General features: G+C 45.1%; 1 protein-coding gene across 1 annotated transcript in view; it reads left to right on the top strand.

Moving 5' to 3' along the window:
- The window catches only part of LOC126106321 (uncharacterized), a 74,047-nt gene that overhangs the window by 26,469 nt on the left and 26,209 nt on the right, over positions 1 to 21,369 (top strand). The window contains exon 2 of the mRNA XM_049912557.1: positions 15,967 to 16,475. Coding sequence (XP_049768514.1) covers positions 15,984 to 16,475 — 492 coding nt within the window. The 5' untranslated portion in view covers positions 15,967 to 15,983. The remainder of the gene's footprint in view (positions 1 to 15,966; positions 16,476 to 21,369) is intronic.

A 21,369-nucleotide genomic window follows, 5' to 3' on the forward strand; every position in this document is an offset into this window, starting at 1 on the left:
CCAAGTACCCTCTGCCGCGCACCGTAAGACGGCTTGCGGGGTACATAAGCAGACACAGATGTGTGAGATGTAGTGCTGCGCTGTTTGTGGCGGGCAAGGAAGGAAGAGCAGCGAAGCCGAGACCGCGACTGCTTCCCGAGTGCTCTTATCAGCGGAAGTTGGCACACTGGGAAGGCGGAGGAGAGATGCGCAGACGTCACACGTTCGGCGAACCTTGTCCCGCCCCGAGGCTACCCGGAAACCACGGCAACCGTTAACGTGCAGCACGTGCCAGGGCAGCGGTGTACACGCAGCTGTTGCGTGGTGGGGCGGGGAGGGGCGCAGAGAGACCATAGAGTAAATTTACTCTGTGAGAGAGACCGCAGGTTTTGAATGGATATAACTGAAGCGCCAAAGAAACTGGTATAGGCACGCCTTTTTCAAATACAGAGATACACTCCTGGAAATAGAAAAAAGAACACATTCACACCGGTGTGTCAGACCCACCATACTTGCTCCGGACACTGCGAGAGGGCTGTACAAGCAATGATCACACGTACGGCACAGCGGACACACCAGGAACCGCGGTGTTGGCCGTCGAATGGCGCTAGCTGTGCAGCATTTGTGCACCGCCGCCGTCAGTGTCAGCCAGTTTGCCGTGGCATACGGAGCTCCATCGCAGTCTTTAACACTGGTAGCATGCCGCGACAGCGTGGACGTGAACCGGATGTGCAGTTGACGGACTTTGAGCGAGTGCGTATAGTGGGCATGCGGGAGGCCGGGTGGACGTACCGCCGAATTGCTCAACACGTGGGGCGTGAGGTCTCCACAGTACATCGATGTTGTCGCCAGTGGTCGGCGGAAGGTGCACGTGCCCGTCGACCTGGGACCGGACCGCAGCGACGCACGGATGCACGCCAAGACCGTAGGATCCTACGCAGTGCCGTAGGGGACCGCACCGCCACTTCCCAGCAAATTAGGGACACTGTTGCTCCTGGGGTATCGGCGAGGACCATTCGCAACCGTCTCCATGAAGCTGGGCTACGGTCCCGCACACCGTTAGGCCGTCTTCCGCTCACGCCCCAACATCGTGCAGCCCGCCTCCAGTGGTGTCGCGACAGGCGTGAATGGAGGGACGAATGGAGACGTGTCGTCTTCAGCGATGAGAGTCGCTTCTGCCTTGGTGCCAATGATGGTCGTATGCGTGTTTGGCGCCGTGCAGGTGAGCGCCATAATCAGGACTGCATACGACCGAGGCACACAGGGCCAACACCCGGCATCATGGTGTGGGGAGCGATCTCCTACACTGGCCGTACACCACTGGTGATCGTCGAGGGGACACTGAATAGTGCACGGTACATCCAAACCGTCATCGAACCCATCGTTCTACCATTCCTAGACCGGCAAGGGAACTTGCTGTTCCAACAGGACAATGCACGTCCGCATGTGCATGCCGACATTGTGCATGCTCTGTTGCCTGTGTCTATGTGCCTGTGGTTCTGTCAGTGTGATCATGTGATGTATCTGACTACAGGAATGTGTCAATAAAGTTTCCCCTTCCTGGGACAATGAATTCACGATGTTCTTATTTCTATTTCCAGGAGTGTATGTAAACACGCAGAATACGGCGCTGCGGTCGGCAACGCCCATATAAGACAACAAGTATCTGGGACAGTTGTTATATTGTTTACTGCTGCTGCAATGGCAGGTTATCAACATTTGAGTGAGTTTGTACGTGGTGTTATAGTCGGCGTACGAGCAATGGGACACAGCCTATCCGAGTTATTCATGAAGTGGCGATTTTCCCGTGCGATCATTTTACGTGTGTGCCGTGAATATCAGGAATCCGGTAAAACATCAAATCTCAGACATTGCTGCGGCCAGAAAAAAGATCCTGCAAGAACGGAACCAACGACGACTGGTGAGATTCGCTGAACGTCACAGAAGCACAACTCTTCCGCAAATTGCTGCACATTTCAATGCTGGGCCATCAACAAGTGTCAGCGTGCGAACCATTCAACGAAACATCACCGATATGGGCTTTAGGAGCCGAAAGCCCACTCGTGTTCCCTTGATGACTGCGCGACGCAAAGCTTTACGCCTCGCCTGGGTCCGTCAACAACGACACTGGACTGTTTGTTGATGACTGGAAACATGTTGCCTAGTCGGACGAGTCTTGTTTCAAATTGTATCGAACGGATGGACGTACACGAGTATGGACACAACCTCAGGAGTTCAATGACCCTGCTGGTGGAGGCTCTGTAATGGTGTGGGGCGTGTGCATTTGGTGTTATGTGGGACCCCTGATACATCTAGATACGACTCTGACAGATGATTGGTACGTAAGCATTCCGTCTCATCACCTGCATCCATTCATGGCCATTGTGCATTCCGCAGGATTTGGGCAAATCCAGGAGGAGAATGTGACACCCGATTCGTCTAGAATTGCTACAGTGTGGCTCCAGGAACACCTTTCTGAGTTTAAACCATTCCGCTGGCCGTCAAACTCCCCACACATGAACATTATTGAGCATGACTTGGATGCCTTGCAACGAGCTGTTCAGAAGAGATCGTCAGTCCCTATTCTTACGGATTTATGGACAGCCCTGCAGGATTCATAGTGTCAGTTACCTCCAGCACTTCTCCAGACATTAGTCAAGTCCATGCCACGTCGTGTTGCGGCACGTCTGCGTGCACGCAGGGGTTCTACACGATATTAGGCAGGTGTACCAGTTTCTTTGGCTCTCTTCAGTTTAACAACTCTGTTGAAGATTACGCGCACCTGGTCGTTCAGTACTTTTAGAACACCGGAAATAAAGGGTCACTGACGTAATAGTGAGTGTAATTCGAGTGTCTGAAGAGTGTATTGGACGTAATTCGGTTTTATAAACCACATCTTTACGTACTGGATTGGTACGTAAGTTCGTAACGTTTAATAAACACAACAGACACAGACTAGAGACCTTAGTCATTACTAATACATTCTCCTTCAGTATTTACAACAGTCTGCCAACGCTGGCGTAACTTTTCGATTCCTTACTGTAGAAGTCAGGTGGTTTTGAGGCGAAGAACTCGTCGAGCCATGTTCGGAGCGCATTTTCATCTGGAAAGAAATTTCCTTGAAGGCTGTTTGGTAGAGAGGGGAGAAACTGAAAATCTGAGAGCACAATATCAGGTGAATAAGTTCGATGCGTAACGACTGCTGTATAGGGTGTTTTTTTTTCGCTCTAGCAGAATGTGGGTGGACGTTATCGCTAGAGTTGCCAGACGCCCCGGTTTTCTAGGTCAGTCCTGGTTTGGGATTAAAAAAACGAGCGTCCCGAAAACTGCTTTCGAGATGCCGGTTTAGTCCCGGTTTTGTGATGTCAAATATATACTCTCGTATCGTCTATTTATTCCCAAATGCTGGCGTGGATTTGTGTTTTAACTGTCACTGTGAAGCAGAATAATGTTTTTTGTTTCATTGTTGCAGCTGCTAGCGTCTATCAAGGTTCTTTATTCCGCGTAACGCTTCTTTCTATTGTTAACTCTTGTCTTGGGATACAGTTGGAGTTAAGACATTGCAGCTACGTTGTTCTCTGTCCGAGGTTTATTGTGCTTAGTTCATATATGCGTGTGTGACGTGAGCTCCAAATTCCAAAGCGAAAGCGTTCCTTTCAAGACAAATATTCAGAAGAATGGTCTTTCATCAAACGAGGAAGACATGATTATGAAGTGGAATGTAGAATGTAGTTGTTGTGGTCTTTAGTCCTGAGACTGGTTTGATGCAACTCTCCGTGCGACTCCATCCTGTGCAAGCTTCTTCATCTCCCAGTACCTACTGCAGCCTACATCCTTCTGAATCTGCTTAGTGTATTCATCTCTTGGTCTCCCTCTACGATTTTTACCCTCCACGCTGCCCTCCAATGCTAAATTTCCGATCCCTTTATGCCTCAGAACATATCCTACCAACCAGTCCCTTCTTCTTGTCAAGTTGTGCCACAAACTCCTCTTCTCCCCAATTCTATTCAATACCTCCTCATTAGTTATGTGATCTACCCATCTAATCTTCAGCATTCTTCTGTAGCACCACATTTCGGAAGCTTCTATTCTCTTCTTGTCCAAACTATTTACCGTCCATGTTTCACTTCCATACATGGCTACAATCCATACAAATACTTTCAGAAACGACTTCCTGACACTTAAATCTGTACTCGATGTTAACAAATTTCTCTTCTTCAGAAACGCTTTCCTTGCCATTGCCACTCTACAATTTATATCCTCTCTACTTCGACCATCATCAGTTACTTTTTTCCCCAAATAGCAAAACTCCTTTACTACTTTAAGTGTCTCATTTCCTAATCTAATTCCCTCAGCATCACCCGACTTAATTCGACTACATTCCATTATCCTCGTTTTGCTTTTGTTGATGTTCATCTTATACCCTCGTTTCAAGACACTGTCCATTCTGTTCAATTGCCCTACCAAGTTCTTTGCTGTGTTTGACAGAATTACAACGTCATCGGCGAATCTCAAAGTTTTTATTTCATCTCGATGGATTTTAATACCTACTCCGAAATTTTCTTTTGTTTCCTTTACTGCTTGCTCAATACACAGATTGAATAACATCGGGGAGAGGCTACAACCCTGTCCCACTCCCTTCCCAACCACTGCTTCCCTTTCGTGCCCCTCGACTCTTACAACTGGTATCTGTACAAATTGTAAATAGCCTTTCGCTCCCTGTATTGTACCCCTGCCACCTTCAGAATTTGAAAGAGAGTATTCCAGTCAACGTTGTCAAAAGCTTTCTCTAAGTCTGGAAATGCTATAAACGTAGGTTTGCCTTTCCTTAATCTTTCTTCTAAGATAAATCGTAGTGTCAGTATTGCCTCACGTGTTCCCATATTTCTACGGAATCCAAACTGATCTTCCCCGAGGTCGGCTTCTACCAGTTTTTCCATTCGTCTGTAAAGAATTCGCGTAAGTATTTTGCAGCCGTGACTTATTAAACTGATAGTTCGGTAATTTTCACATCTGTCAACACCTGCTTTCTTTGGGATTGGAATTATTATATTCTTCTTGACGTTTGAGGGAATTTCGCCTGTCTCATACATTTTGCTCACCAGATGGTAGAGTTTTGTCAGGACTGGCTCTCCCAAGGCTGTCAGTAGCTGTAATGGAATGTTGTCTACTCCCGGGGCCTTGTTTCGACTTAGATCTTTCAGTGCCCTGTCAAACTCTTCACGCTGTATCATATCTCCCATTTAATCTTCATCTACATCCTCTTCCATTTCCATAATATTGTCCTCAAGTACATCGCCCTTGTATAGACACACTATATACTCCTTCCACCTTTCTGCTCCCTTCTTTGCTTAGAACTGGGTCTCCATCTGAGCTCTTGACATTCATACAAGTGGTTCTCTTTTCTCCAAAGGTCTCTTTAATTTTTCTGTAGGCAGTATCTATCTTACCCCTAGAAAGATTAAGCCTCTATACATCCTTACATTTGTCCACTAGCCATATCTGCTTAGCCATTTTGCACTTCCTGTCGATCTCATTTTTGAGACGTTTGTATTCCTTTTTGCCTGCTTCATTTACTGCATTTTTATATTTTCTTCTTTCATCAATTAAATTCAATATTTCTTCTGTCACCCAAGGATTTCTACTAGCCCTCGTCGTTTTACCTAGTTGATCCTCTGCTGCCTTCACTACTTCATTCCTCAAAGCTAACAATTCTTCTACTATGTGGAATATGTAAGTCGTATGTTTCCATTTCACATGGAGGAAGGGCAGATATTGCAGAACATTTATATTTCAATGTCATAAAAACAGAGCCAATCAGTAGCAGCACCGGAATTATCATACCGTTAAACATCGTCTGTCTTTGAAATCGTTAGACTGTATTTCTAGGCTAAGCTCCAATCTTTTTAACGATTCTGTCACAGCGAAGAGTGTCACGTTGGGCAGAACCAAAACAACAGCACTTTTGAAAGCAGTTTGGGCGCCTGACACTGTCAAACAAATATGCGACGACTTTTCACTGGTCCGCTGTTATTCTACAGCTACAGATGCGAGTAATCACAAGGCTGAAAAAATATTTCCATTAATTGTTCAGTATCTTACATCCCAGAATGGCATTCAAGTGAAATTGCTTAAATTAGTTTCGCTGCCAAATGAAACCGCCTCTTCAATAAGTATGTACTGCGTTACTGCATTAGAAGAAAATAAAACTGATAAGTGTAAGTGTATTGCATTTTGCGGTGACAATGCTAACACTAGTTTTGGAGGAGTGCGATGGGCAGGTAGAAATAATGTATTCGCTAGACTCAAAACAGAAATAAACGAATCTCTTTGAGACGTTGGCTACCCTGCTGACATACTACAGAGTGCTGCCAAGACAGCCGATGACGTGACGGGTATTGACGTAGAAACCTTTATAATTAAACTTTTGAATTACTTTTCCATATACACAGTACGAACGGAGCGTCTAAAGGAGTTTTGTGAGTTTGTGGACATCGAGTATCATGCATTGTTGTCACATACAAAAACAAGGTGGTTGTCTTTGATTCTAACTGTAGAGAGAATACTGACGTTGTATGTCACTCTTCAATCATTCTTCCTCTTAGAAGAAAAGGCACCTAAATTTCTGACAACCCTCTTCGAGAATCCGTTAACGGAAGCATGTCTGTGGTTCGTGCATAGTCAGTTGAGCGTGTTTCAGAGACAAATACTTAAACTTCAGAAAGCTGACAACAGTATTATGGAAGCAGCTGACATTTTGGAAAATACTAGCAGAATCACAGAACGTCGTAAAGAAGAAAGTTTTATTCCACTCAATGTGACACCTCTCTTGGAGAACAGCGAGGTTGCATTAACTAGTGAAATTCAAAAATTTCATGTTGATGTAGAACAGTTTAATGAAACGTGTATAGCTTATGTAGAAAAATGGTCAACAAATCTCAATGAGTTTTCCATTTTTAAATGGATGTTGCTGGACGCAGGACCTGAGTGGAGCAACGTGACAAGGACAATAACATTTGTGCGAGGTAAGAGGATTGTCAGTAGATGATAGTTTATTGTTTGAAGAATGTTCAAATGTGTATGAAATCTTATGGTACTTAACTGCTAAGGACATCAGTCCCTAAGCTTACACACTACTTAAGCTAAATTATCCTAAGGACAAACACACACACCCATGCCCGAGGGAGGACTCGAATCTCCGCCGGGACCAGCCGCACAATTATTGTTTGATCAGTTTTCTATACTCATGCAGTTCACTGAATCAGAAATCAACAAAAATGGTGATAACTGAGGGAGTAAATCGTGTCAGGAGAAATGGACCTACTTCTATCGACAGACTGGATGCGCACAGCAGTATTCTTAGTTGCTGAATCTGTGTGAATTCGTCTTCAGTGTTCCAGGGCATAATGCAAGCGTGGAACGAGTATTATCTCGTAAGTGTGCAGTGCACTGAGGAATCAAACAGATTACAAGTACCAACGGTCGAAGCAATAATTAAATGTGTTGTTAATTATCTACGTTTTATGCATACATCATACAGTGGAAAGATCTTCTCTCCAAAGCTCAGACTTCAGATAAATAGGAGGCATAAAATAACAAATTATGTGAACTTTGCACTTCAACATACAGTGTTTCAATAGACAATTCTGTATCACGTATTAATATTTCAAAATAAATAATACTTGTGTTACCAGTACTAATACGAGATGGAATCCATAATTTTCGGGACTGGTGCTGCCATCTGGAAAGTAGGAGTAGCAGCTCTTTGCACCGCTAGGTGGCGAGAGCTGCTTATCACATGAATTAGTGTGCGGAGTGGCTTTCAGCTGGGAGGACGTGTTGCGTGTGTATAGTGATTTCTGTAATACTCTGCGTTTGGTGTGTGGCGATTTTACGATGGTTCCGCGAACAGAACAGCGCGTGTGTATCAACTTATGCGCGAATCTCGGGAAAAGTGTTACGGAGACTCTTGCAGTGATTCAACAAGTATTTGGGGGACTGAGCATGAGTCGTAAGCGTGTGTTTGAGTGCCATGCTCGATTCAGGGCCGTCGAAGATGATGCTCACATTAGAAGGCCCGTTAGCCGCACAATGCCAAACATTGTTGCCAAACTTCAACAATTGGTTCATGCGGATCGACTTCGAACCATTCAAGACCTTGCAGATGAAGTGGGAATTGGTTAAGGGACATGTCAACGAATGTTGACTGATGAATTGGGCACGCATTGTGTCGCCACAAAATTTGTGCCGAGGCTCTTGACTGTCAGACAGAAGGCACAGCGTGTTGAAGTGTGCACGGACCGCATCTGATGATCCAACCTTCTTGTCATGGGTTATCACCAGCGACGAGAGCTGGATTTATGGTTATCACCCAGAGACAAAGCAACAATCGTCCCAGTGGAAGAGCCCGGGCTCTCCAAGACCCAAAAAAGCGTGACGAGTGAAGACTAAAGTGAAGAGTGTGAGGTAACGGGCGCGTTATGGCGCCCGGGAAATATTCTAAGTTCGGAGTTGATGCGGCCGCACGGGCTGCTCGGCAAACCGGGGCCTGGCAGCAAACACGTGGTGCCAAACGTTAGCCAGACAAGAGGGGAAGCCCCATCACGTGATCCAGGCCGAGCACGTGGCTGGGAATTCCTTAGTGACACTGTGCGGATGAAGGAGACACGCTGGGAGTGCCGAAGATGGCGGACTTTGTGAAACCATCATGGCAGACATTTCACAGTTCGTATAACAATTAATAGTAGCCAGATGAATCATGATACCTCAAAAAGAAACATGTACACTACCATTATTTGCACAATGTTTCTGATGGTGTTATCAGATTTTCAGTATCTTTATTAGTTTAAAGTTTAGTATCTGACTGTAAATTATACAAGTAACACCCAGCAACGAATTTCCAAAATCTTAACGCTTCATCTGATTTTGTCGATCGCCATGTCTTTAGAAAGCTATTAGTGTAAAACTAAATTGGTATGAATTACAGGCATGTAACTTGAATAGTACATGAGTTATTGGAGGTCAAAGTGGCCGATTACTACTAATCACATTAGGCCATAAGTACTCCACAGTTACACGAAAGATATGGTCCAGCCGTAGGAATATTTATTTAATTTCAAGTTATTTAACTGTAAATCCAGTATTTCGAATGTGTTTCATTACGTTTGTGTGGATACGTTGACTTGCAGACATGGAGGGAGCGCTCTAGCCAATCACAGCGATCATTACTAAGAGAGACATATGGAGGTTGGGGAGGAGCATCGTTTTCGAGAGAGGACACGGGGGAGTTCAGAACAGTGCAGCGCAATGGACTGTCACACAGGACACGGGGAGAGTCCTCGACAGAACGGTCCGACGGACGCACGGTCGAGGGAAAGACTTGAGTGTGGAGCGGTTAGCGTGTGGTCGCGGCAGAAAGAAATACTTCGGAGTGCCGACTAGTGCAGTTGTGAGATTTCCGTCGCTTCTACAGTGAAGACGTAGTGTGTGTTTACAAGAGAATATCTCGTGAGCTTTGTTGTCGTTCATAGCTAATTACGTGCAGTAGGAATCTATTGTTTCGCTGTTATTCAACTTATATTTTATTTAATTGCTGGACCATAGACACCAATAAGTGTTTTGCAGAAATATATGGCATTCTCATAAGAACTTCTGCTATCGTACTCATCATTTAAAGTCGGTAAAATAGTACCTGCAGATTTTAATTAATTACAATCTTTCATTTATAAATTTCTATATTAATTCGCAATTGCCAAGTGATAGGAACCCTCGACCATTCGATTCAAGTGTGTATTCCTATTGTATACTGTAGACTCAGCAGTATTTGGCTTGTAATGTGGCAACTACCTATCCCAGCCCCTAAGACGACGAAACCAGCCAAAACTTTTAATATTTCAACGCTGAGTCGGAGGGTACGTAGTCGGGGGCCACCTCATTTCATTCATTTTCTATTTGAAAGCCCGAAGAGCATGATCATCTTTTCTTAGATACCAAGGGAACCGTGCACAAAGAATTCGTCTCATCCAACCAAACAGTGAATTCCGCGTACTAATACGATGTCTTGCGACGGTTCCGTGAAAACGTGCAGTGACAACAGCCCGAACTTTGGCGTCAAGGGAACTGGCTGCCGCATCACGACAACGCGCCCTGTCGCACATCGTTGCTCACCCGGACCTTTTTGGCAAAAAAACATCATGGCGGCTGTACCCCAGCCACTCTACTCGCCAGATTTGCCATCTTCAGACTTCGCGCTATTCCCAGAACTGAAACTTAAGTTGAAAGGCCCTCGGTTCGACACTCTAGAGAGGATTCGAGAAGAATCGCTAGCAGTGATAAACACACTCAAAGAAAAGGAGTTACAGAAAACGTTTGATCAGTGGCAGAAGCGATGGGACCGGTGTGTACGCGCGGATGGGAACTACTTCGAGGCTGATGGTGACCATTAGTCCAAAGGTAAGGCTTTCAACAGATGGCAGCACCAGTCCCGAAAATTTTGGATAGCACCTCGTATTGTAAAATGTTCTTACCATTTGAATGCCCTCCCTTGGATTTTATTAAATTAATCACAGTATAAAGTGTTCATTTATTTATTTATTTTACTAAATCAATTGAATACAGCAGTAATTTGCACAAATATTTCACTTTTTTAGTTTAAGAAAAGTGTCCCGAAATATCCTGGTTTATGATTCACAAATTATGGCCGTTTTTAGTTAATTTTAGAGAAACGTCCCAGTTTGCTAGGAACAAATTCTGGCAACTCTAGTTATCGCAGAGGAGCATCACCTCACTCAGTCTTCCTGGCCGTTGTTCTTCGATTGCATCTGCAAGGCGGCTCGGTTGTTCACAGTAAATGTCAGCAGTGATGGCTACACCTCGGGGAAGCTGTTCGTAATACGCTGAACCACTAGCTGCATAGCATTATTTTTAATGGGTGAGAGCAGGTCTTTGTGTTTGGAGTTGCTGCTTCGTTTATGCTCAACCATTCCTTTCTTTCCCTTACGTTAGGATAAAAACACCATTTTTCGTCACCAGTAACGATAGAGGACACGAATGGTCAATGTTGTTCATGAGCCAGTTAATGACGAGCAAGCAGAGGTGCACATTTGGGCTCCCACTGATTTTTGTGATTTTGGCTCATAACATGCGGTACCCATACATCCGATTTTTGAACCTTCCCCACTGCTTGCAGATGTCGCACGTTGGTGGAATGATTACAGTGCACTACATTTTCCGGCGGGAAAAGATTTAGAATGCTCTGCACTAAAAGAGTGCGAACAGTTTGCTGGCCACAATTTTCGGCGGAGATGGTGGAATGAGGATTGAGACTGTGGTTCCCCTTTTCCTACCAAAATCTTTTACAGAGGAGCATATTAGCCTGTTTTGTGCCGCGACAGCAGCATTCTTCAGCTGGTTCTCTTCTTCTCACTGTTACAGCGGGGTGTGCTGCTTATATAAGACGAATCCCAAATGAAGTCAGTAAAGTTTTGCGTCACCTCGGTTCCGAGAGTTCCGGAACCTGTACAGAAAATTGGGATAAAGATCAACATAAACATCATTCCTGCCCTTTTTATTGCTCATGAAAACTACACACTGCATGTTGTACACATTGCTGTTCACACCGGTACCTCTAATACGCAGTAGCACGTCCTCTTGCATTGATGCATGCCGTATTCATCGTGGCATACTGTCCACAAGTTCATCAAGGCACTGTTGGTTCAGATTGTCCCACTCCTCAACGGCGGTTCGGCGTGGATCCCTCAGAGTGGTTGGTGGGTCACGTCGTCCATAAACAGCCCTTTTCAATGCTAGGAGAACATGCTGGCCACTCTAGTCGACTGATGTAGTTATCCGGAAGGAAGTCACAAGATGTGCACGTCCTTGAAGACGAATGCCTCACCAACATGCTGCCAATATGGTTGTACTATTGGTTGGAGGATGGCATTCACGTATCGTACAGCCGTTACGGCGCCTTCCATGACCACCAGCGGCGTACGTCAGACCCACATAATGCAGCCCCAAAACATCAGGGAACCTCCACCTTGCTGCACTCACTGGACAGTGTGTCTCAGGCGTTCAGCCTGACCGGGTTGCCACCAAACACGTCTCCGACGATGGTCCGGTTGAAGGCATATGCGACACTCATCAGTGAAGAGAACGTGATGCCAGTCCTGAGTGGTCGATTCGGCATGTTGCTGAACCCATCTGTACCACGCTGCACGGTGTCGGGGTTGCAAAGATGGACCTTGCCATGGACGTCTGGAGTGAAGTTGCGCATCATGCAGTCTGTTGCGCATGATATGAGTCGTAACACGATTTCCTGTGGCTGCACGAAAATCATTATTCAACATGGTGGCGTTGATATCAGGGTTCCTCCGAGCTATAATCCGTAGGTAGCGGTCATCCATTGCAGTAGTAGCCGTTGTGCGGCCTGAGCGAGGCATGTCATCGACAGTTCCGGTCTCTCTGCATCTGCTCCATGTCCGAGCAACACAGTTTTGTTTCACTCCGAGATGCCTGGACACTTCCCTTGTTGAGAACTCTTCCTGGAACAAAGTAACAACGCGGACGCGATCGAACTGCGGTATTGACCATCTAGGCGTGGTTGAAGTACAGACAACACGAGCTGTGGAATGACTGGAACTGATCGGCTGTCGGACTCCCTCTGTCTTAGAGGCGCTGCTCATGCATGGTTGTTTACATCTCTGGGAGAGTTTAGTGACATCTCTGAACAGTCAGAGGGACTGTGTCTGTGATACAATATCCACTGACAACGTCCATCTTCAGAAGTTCTGGGAACCGGGCTGATTCAAAACTCTTTTTGATGTGTGTATTTCGACAAATTGACATACTTTGACACATATAAGCAACAAATAATTACTCATAACATAAGGTTAAAACAAAATCGTATCCCGTCCAACGGAACTTCATTTTACACTACTTTACGTTCGACAAAGAATGCAGCAAGAACAAAGAATTTCGTATGACAAAATAATGTTTTGAAAGATAGTTAAGCCACCAGGTGGCACCATCGAGTAATATCGACGTCAAGACAGCCGGTATATGTGTGAAGTGCCCATTAAACAGAGACAGCGCCTCATAAAGTTCTATTGGTGAAAAAATGGCGATCGTTTGGTGACTTGAGAACCCTTGCAATTATCCCAGAAACGTTGCCATGTGCTCACTAACTCAGCCAAACCTAGATTTACGCTTGATTCTGGAGGTAAAGCGCATGTTTTACCTGCGTAAGTACTGTAAATTTAAACCACTGGATCTCGGTAACAGATAATGATAGCGAAAAAAGTTTCGAAGGTCCTCGAGATCATCTTCAGAACATATGGTAAAAATTTCGAAGGTCTGTCGCGAACATAAATTATAGAAGTGGTCATCTCCGCTATTGGTACTTTTCGAGATTCTCTCAGGAACCGCCCATGAACAAGTCGTGCTTTTATAAGCCACCTGCGGCCCACACTACACCACAACTAATGCAAAAGAATCAACCAGTTCGTTCAGTTTACCTTGGCTTGAGGAAATGCGTAATGTTTAATTTTTGACTGTGTACTGTATAATAGTCGCAGTATGCCCGTTCTTCCGATAAGTATACGAATAGTCGCTAGGTCAAGGACTATCCAGAACACTTGACACCTTATCTTCGTGATGAATAAAACGCGAGAGATAACCCACTGAAAAATCGTATTTTCGCAAGCAACTATTTGGGACATGTTAGAACCGTGCACTCTCGTGCATAGACCAACAACCTTGGAAAAGCGTACGTGCGAAAAATTGAGCAGTACATTCGTTATGAAGTTAATTTTTTTGTTATTACAACTCTGAAGACTTTGAGACTGTCATAACTTACACAATATAAAATGGAAGTCTTTACTCATAATTATCATCATTTCACTAATCACTGCAACGGTGAACACGCATCTGCAGACCACAGCTGTATGAGCCTGCTAATGAGAGGAATGATGTTTCTCCCAGTAGTTTCTGCCTACGTCCAGCAAGTCAGCCGTCGTCTCATACCGCTTTTTTTACTGGACGGCGTTTACACTTCTGCGTTGCTTTACTCAACTTTTGTGGTTTTCTGTCTTACCTGCGGACTTACAACCCGTGTCGAGTTTGTTATTGATAGTAGGGACAGTCGGCCCGTGAATGCAACGTGTTCGCCTCTACGTGGGTAGAATACTACCCGTAGGGGCAGAACCCCATTCACGAGAGCAAGCAGCTGTGCAGTGTATCGTGTCAAATACGACTTCTAAGATTTAGAATTCAACGCAGTTTTCGAAATGCTTAGTTATCATGCTACTTCATCCTCCGGAAGTCAGTTGTGAAATCTGGAAACTGATATACCTTCGAAGACAAAAAACGACGAACCACGCAGGAATTATCTGACTGGGATTGAAATCGGTAGATGTGATGTACATGACAAACAAGTGATTAAAATTTCAGAAAAACTGGATGACTTATTCAAGAGAACGAGTTTCACAAACTGAGCAAGTCAATAACGCGTTGGTCCACCTTTGGCCCTTACGCAACAAGTTATTTGGTTTGGCATTGATTGACGAGAGTTGTTGGATGTCTCCTGAGGGATATCATGCCAAATTCTGTCCAATTTGTGTGTTAAGATCGTCAAAATGTCGAGCTAGATGGAGGGCCTTGCTCTAAATACCTCAAACTTTCTCAACTGGTGAGAGATTCAGTAACCTTTTTGGCCAAGGCAGGGTTTGGCATTATCTTGCTGAAATGTAAACCTGGGGTGGCTGCCATGAAGAGCAACGTAACAGGGCGTAGAATATCGTCGACGTACCACTGTGCTGTAGTGGTGTCGCAGATGTCAACCAAAGGGGTCCTGGCACCCTAGACCATCAGTGCTTGTTGTCAAGCCATATGGAGGGTGACAGTTAAGCTGGTATCCCAACAGAGCGTCTCCAGACACGTCTTCAGTAGTCATCATGGATGAATTAGCTGTAGGACTCATCACCGAATGCAATTCTACTCCATTCAGTGAGAGTCCAGCCAGAAGACGCGCCAGACAGTGGTGGGATATCAGACTGACTGTCGCCCGACAGTCAGCACTGATGGTCTGCAGCTCCTTTTAATCTCAGAGTAGGAACTCTTTGGTTATTATCCGCGGCACCGTTCCACCGCAGTGGTACGTCGACGATATTCTACGCCTAGTTTTGTTGCCCTTCATGGAAAGCCATTCTGGGTTTACATTTCAGCAAGATAATGCCCGCGCACACACAGCGACACTTTCTACTGCTTGTCTGCGTGCTCGCCAAACCCTACCTTGGCCAACAAGGTCGCGTGATCTCTCCCGAAATGAGAACGTTCTGAGCACTATCGGCAGGACACTAAAATCATCTCGAGATTTTGACAATCTAAATTGTCTAAAAAGTCTAAAAAGTTGGGCAGAATTTGGTACAACATCGTTCAGGAGGACACCCGACAACTCTGTCAATCAGTGGCAAGCCAAATCACTTCTTGCATAAAGGCCAGAGGTTGACCAACGTGTTATTGACTTGCACTGTTTCTGAGGTTCTCTCTCTTGGATAAAATCCCATTTTTTATGAAACTGTAATCATTTGTTTGTAGACTTGTGCTTCAGGTCCATAGATTTCCGTTCAATTCGCATAATTCCTTCGTAGTTTATAGTGTATGCAAAAATATAAATGCTTCTACAGTTTTTTTTGGAAGAAGTTCATTACCTCCAGAAATCCCCCCCCCCCACCCTCCCCCCCCCCCCCATGGCATGGAAGATATCACGTGAGAAGCACGTGAGGTGACTTTCGCGTGATTGATGTTATCTGAACGCTTGCTGCTTTCTATATCTCCAAGGATTTTACATTAATTCGATCTATTCTTTCTGTGTGAAAACTTTGACAATCGTTACTGTGTACCTAGAATCAGTCCGAGAGTTGGAATTGGCTGCTGTCATGTAATCTGGACCATTCGATGCCATCTCATTACGATGTGTTTGGTTTCCAGGAGTGCCCGCTGCTGCAATGCATCCCCGAGTGCAAACTTGCTTGCTTCTCCTCGTCGGGGTGCTGACCAGTCCCGGCACGGGTGGAACGATTGGCAACAGGGACGACCGTATACACTTTGACAGTGCAGTTGGCGCAGATCCTTCAGGTGACGACCCACAAGTGAATCACCCACTTTGGAAGACCAGGCCTGGAAGCTCCCACCTACAAAATGTCAGGGCCAGCAGTCCAGGAGTTGGAGGAGCAGAGCAGTCCAGGTTCACACCAGAGCAGGCACCCACCAACAGTGCACTGCTGCACACCTCTCCTGGGTTGGCCCAGCAGCTGGGGAACACAGAACCACCAATGGTATACAAGCCCCTGCTGGACGAAGATCAGCTCGTTGCATTCGAACTCAACAAGCTGAAGACGACCCTGCCGCCACCAACCACCATTTCTGGAGAGGTAACTGCTCCTGTTGCTGTAGCAGTGTCCGACCAGCCTGAAGGCGATGCAGACATCTCGTCGCAGGTGAGCAGACATTGCAATAAGGCGGTTCCAATTGTAACTCAATGGTGTATGATTACAGGCTCAATCTTCTATTCACTAATCCAGCTCGTAATTGTTATGATTTGTAATAAATCCAATACTAAAAACAGCAGCTGCTAACAGATGTGAGTATTATCAAACCATCAGTTTAATTAGTCACGTTAGCGAACTACTGACAGGAATATTATAAAATAAAGAATCGATGAGCTTGAAGAAACTGGTGTGGGGTGGGATCAGTTTGGGTTCTGAAGATTTGCTGTAACACACAATGAATTGCTCCTAATGTTGAATAGTAACTGGCTTTACTCTTTGACACACAAAAACACATATCCAAACATGCACGAAACCCTAATACCCTGCCTGGGGCCCACCGCTTCAGAAATAACGGTTGTGAGACAAATGTTGGAAATAGAAGTCCTCTCTCAAATATTCCCAAATTGGATTCTATCTGCCTCACTACCAGCTCGTCCACTAGTTGGCTTAGACGAACTAGGGCTGATCCTATAACATATCGAAAGATATAAACCAAAAAACCATAAACCTATGCTTATGGGATTTGTACATGTAGAAAAAACTTTTGACCAAGTTTACTTGAATACACTCTCTGAGTTTCGAAGTTGTCAGCGATAAAATACCTGTAAATTGAGGTTATCGACAGCTTGTGCAGAAGTCAAACTGAAGCTATAAAGACTCAGACAATATGAGGCAGTAGTTGAGAAGGACGTGAGAATGGTTTGGATCCTTGTCCCTGCATTGTTCACTCTGTACGTTAAGCAAGGAGTAATCGAAACCAAACAGAAATTTGAAAAGGCCATCAGAGATCAAGCAGATGAAGTGAAATTTTTGATGTTTGCCAATGGCTTCGTCATTCTGTTAGAGACGGCAAAGGACTTGGAAGAGCAGTTTAATGGAATGTGTAGCGTATTGAAAAGGTGTTATAAGATGAACATAAACAACATGAAAAAAAGGCTAATGGAATGTAGCATAATCAAATCAGGCCATGTTCAGAGAGTTATATTTGGAAATGAGACCCTGTAGCAAAATAACTGACGATGGTAGAGGCAAATATGATGCAAAATATAAAATATTAATGGCAAGAATAGCTTTTCTGAAAAAGAGGAATATTATTATTTTTTTATTTAACACGTCTACTTCCGTAGGACAAAGCTGAGAGGCAAATCTGGATGGACATGTAACGAGTCAGTTGTTAACGTGAAATACAAATTTGTCAGCAGTAGGCGAGTAAGTTAACGTGGCCGCTAAATTTCCGTACCGTTAACCAGCCTTTACATCACATGTGGATTTCCTTTTTTTTAATTTCAATTCAAGGGATAAGCCAGGCGAAGCAAGTCTACTTCCGTTTTCCTCATCATAGTTAATGTTTTGCAATATACTCTGCTCCTTTTGTTAATGCTGTTTCAGAATCCGTACTAGATTTAGTTGTTGTTGTTGTTGTTGTTGTTGTTGTGGTCTTCAGTCCTGAGACTGGTTTGATGCAGCCCTCCATGCTCCCCTATCCTGTGCAAGTTTCTTCATCTCCCAGTACCTACTGCAACCTACGTCCTTCTGAATCTGCTTCGTGTATTCATCTCTTGGTCTCCCTCTACGATTTTTACCCTCCACGCTGCCCTCCAATGCTAAATTTGTGATCCCTTGATGCCTCAGAACATGTCCTACCAACCGATCCCTTCTTCTCGTCAAGTTGTGCCACAAACTCCTCTTCTCCCCAATTCTATTCAATACCTCCTCATTAGTTATGTGATCTACCCATCTAATCTTCAGCATTCTTCTGTAGCACCACATTTCGGAAGCTTCTATTCTATTCTTGTCCAAACTATTTATCGTCCATGTTTCACTTCCATACATGGCTACACTCCATACAAATACTTTCAGAAACGACTTCCTGACACTTAAATCTATACTCGATGTTAACAAATTTCTCTTCTTCAGAAACGCTTTCCTTGCCATTGCCAGTCTACATTTTATATCTTCTCTACTTCGACCATCATCAGTTATTTTGCTCCCCAAATAGCAAAACTCCGTAACTACTTTAAGTGTCTCATTTCCCAATCTAATTCCCTCAGCATCACCCGATTTAATTCGACTACATTCCATTATCCTCATTTTGCTTTTGTTGATGTTCATCTTATATCCTCCTTTCAAGACACTGTCCATCCCGTTCAACTGCTCTTCCAAGTCCTTTGCTGTCTCTGACAGAATTACAATGTCATCCGCGAACCTCAAAGTTTTTATTTCTTGTCCATGGATTTTAATAGCTACTGCGAATTTTTCTTTTGTTTCCTTTACTGCTTGCTCAATATACAGATTGAATAACATTAGGGAGATGCTACAACCCTGTCTCACTCCCTTCCCAACCACTGCTTCCCTTTCATGCCCCTCGACTCTTATAACTGCCATCTGGTTTCTGTACAAATTGTAAATAGCCTTTCGCTCCCTGTATTTTACCCCTGCTACCTTTAGAATTTGAAAGAGAGTGTACCAATCAACATTGTCAAAAGCTTTCTCTAAGTCTACAAATGCTAGAAACGTAGGTTTGCCTTTCCTTAATCTTTCTTCTAAGATAAGTCGTAGTGTCAGTATTGCCTCACGTGTTCCAATTTTAGATTTAGTAAAAATCGTAAAACGTAAAGGTCTTTCGTGAGTAAGAGCCAAACATGATGAATAAGAGATGATGATACGAATTTTGCAAGTGTAATATTTTTTGGGGAATCGTCTTAACAATGACATGCTTTCAGACATAACAATTACGAGTGCTATTTGTTTATTAAGGTCCGATCGGTGGCGAAATTGAAACAACAGTGAAAGTAAAAAATGTTTTCTTTGCAATAGTTAGCTACACTTTTCCAGCTACTTCTCTACATAGTCGCCGCTCCAACGTAAGACATGTGTTGTGGCGTTGTACCAACTTTCCAATACTCTCGCCAAAGAAGGCAGCAAAAAATGGTTCAAATGGCTGTTAGCACTACGGGACTTAAGGTCTGAGGTCATGAGGTCCCTAGAACTTAGAACTACTTAAACCTAACCAAGCTAAGGACATCACACACATCCATGCCCGAAGCAGGATGCGCACCTGCGACTGTATCAGCATCACGGTTCCGAACTGAAGCGCCTAGAACCGCTCGGCCACGGCGGCCGCCTCGTTGATAACTGCACGACGCTAAGCCCGAGCCCGTTAACGCCGACATTGGACAGTTGATGACTGGAAACGTGTTGCCTGGTCGGACGAGTCTCGCTTGAAATTGCATCGAGCGCATAGACGTGTACGGGTATGGAGGCAACCTCATGAATCCGTGGACCCTGCATACTGGTGGAGGCTCTGTAATGGTGTGAGGCGTGTGCAGTTGGAGTGACGTGGGACCCCTGATACGTCTAGATACGACTCTGACAGGTGACACGTACGTACGCATCCTGTCTGATCAGCTGCGCCGGCTGCGGTGGACGAGCGGTTCTAGGCGCTTCAGTCCGGAACCGCGCGGCTGCTACGGTCGGAGGTTCGAATCCTGCGTCGGGCATGGATGTGTATGATGTCCTTAGGTTAGTTACGTTTAAGTAGTTCTAAGTTCTAGGGGACTGATGACCTCAGATGTTGAGTCCCACAGTGCTCAGAGCCATTTGAACCATTTGATCAGCTGCATCCATTCGTGTCCATTGCGCATTCCGACGGACGTGGGCGACTCCAGCAGGCCTGTGCGACACCCCACACGTCCAGAATTGCTGCAGAGTGGCTCCAGGAGCACTCTTCTAAGTTTAAACACTTCCGATGGCCACCGAACTCGCCAGACTTGAACATTATTGAGCGTATCTGGGATGCTTTGCAACGTGCTGGCCGGAAGAGATCTACAACCCCTCGTACTCTTACTGATTTATGGACAGCGCGGCGGGATTGATGGTGTCCGTTCCCTCGAGCTCTACTTCAGACTTTAGTCGAGTCCACGCCACGTCGTGAAGCGGCACTTCTGCGTGCTCGCGGGTCCCCTACGCGATATTAGGCAGGTGCTGTTTGGCTCTTCAATGTATTACAGTACAGTGCTGATGGGATAACGCTGATCGCCAAGACGGAGTGTGAACTGAGTCGGTCGTCAGTAAAGCAGAACATGCGCTAGCTGAGAGCCACAATAGGCGCATCAACAGACAAGAACAGCTAAGGGGCGCACTAGCCGAGTATGCCGGATGGCTGCACTTTAAACTTGTGCAAGAAACTATCAAATGGGTGAACGCATTTTGTTATGCTGCAAGTGAAATACAGGGTGAACGAGAACTTGAGCGACGAATTTTCGGATGCTGTTCACGGATATTGTTGTCAGGCACCCCCCGCTGGCTGATTGCAGAGTAACAATGTAATGACCGGTTTACTCCGTTTCTTGCAACAGTCACCTTTGTTTCTATGAAAATACGTTCTGAGCAGCGGGAAATCCTGTAATAAGCACTCGCCAGAACGTACAGCACACACAGCTCAGAGTAAGGAAGGGAGCGGCCGGACAGATGCCGCAGTGCTGTGACGTGGCTGTTGCCGCTGCGGGAAGAACAGCTCTGTATTCCAGTCTGCCATTGCGTTCGGTGAAACCACGCACGGGGTGCACGTCGGTAAAGCTGTCCACACTGCTGCGTACTGTTGTTAACGTAGGACTGAAACTGCCGGAAAAACAGAAGCGAGCAGTACTCCCTACAGGTGAAAGGATACGAGGTGGGCATTGCTGTGCTAAAGCACAGTAAGACTCAGTTCTTACAGTTTCTAGCTCACAATTCAACAAGAACCGGTATTTTGATCAGACAGAATGAGCATATTATAAGCGAGACGGAACAGTTCAAGTTCCTAGGCGTTCGGATAGATAGTAAGCTGTTGTGGAAAGCCCAT

The sequence above is a fragment of the Schistocerca cancellata genome, chromosome 10, assembly GCF_023864275.1.
Source record: "Schistocerca cancellata isolate TAMUIC-IGC-003103 chromosome 10, iqSchCanc2.1, whole genome shotgun sequence".
NCBI classification, from domain to species: Eukaryota; Metazoa; Arthropoda; class Insecta; order Orthoptera; family Acrididae; genus Schistocerca; species Schistocerca cancellata.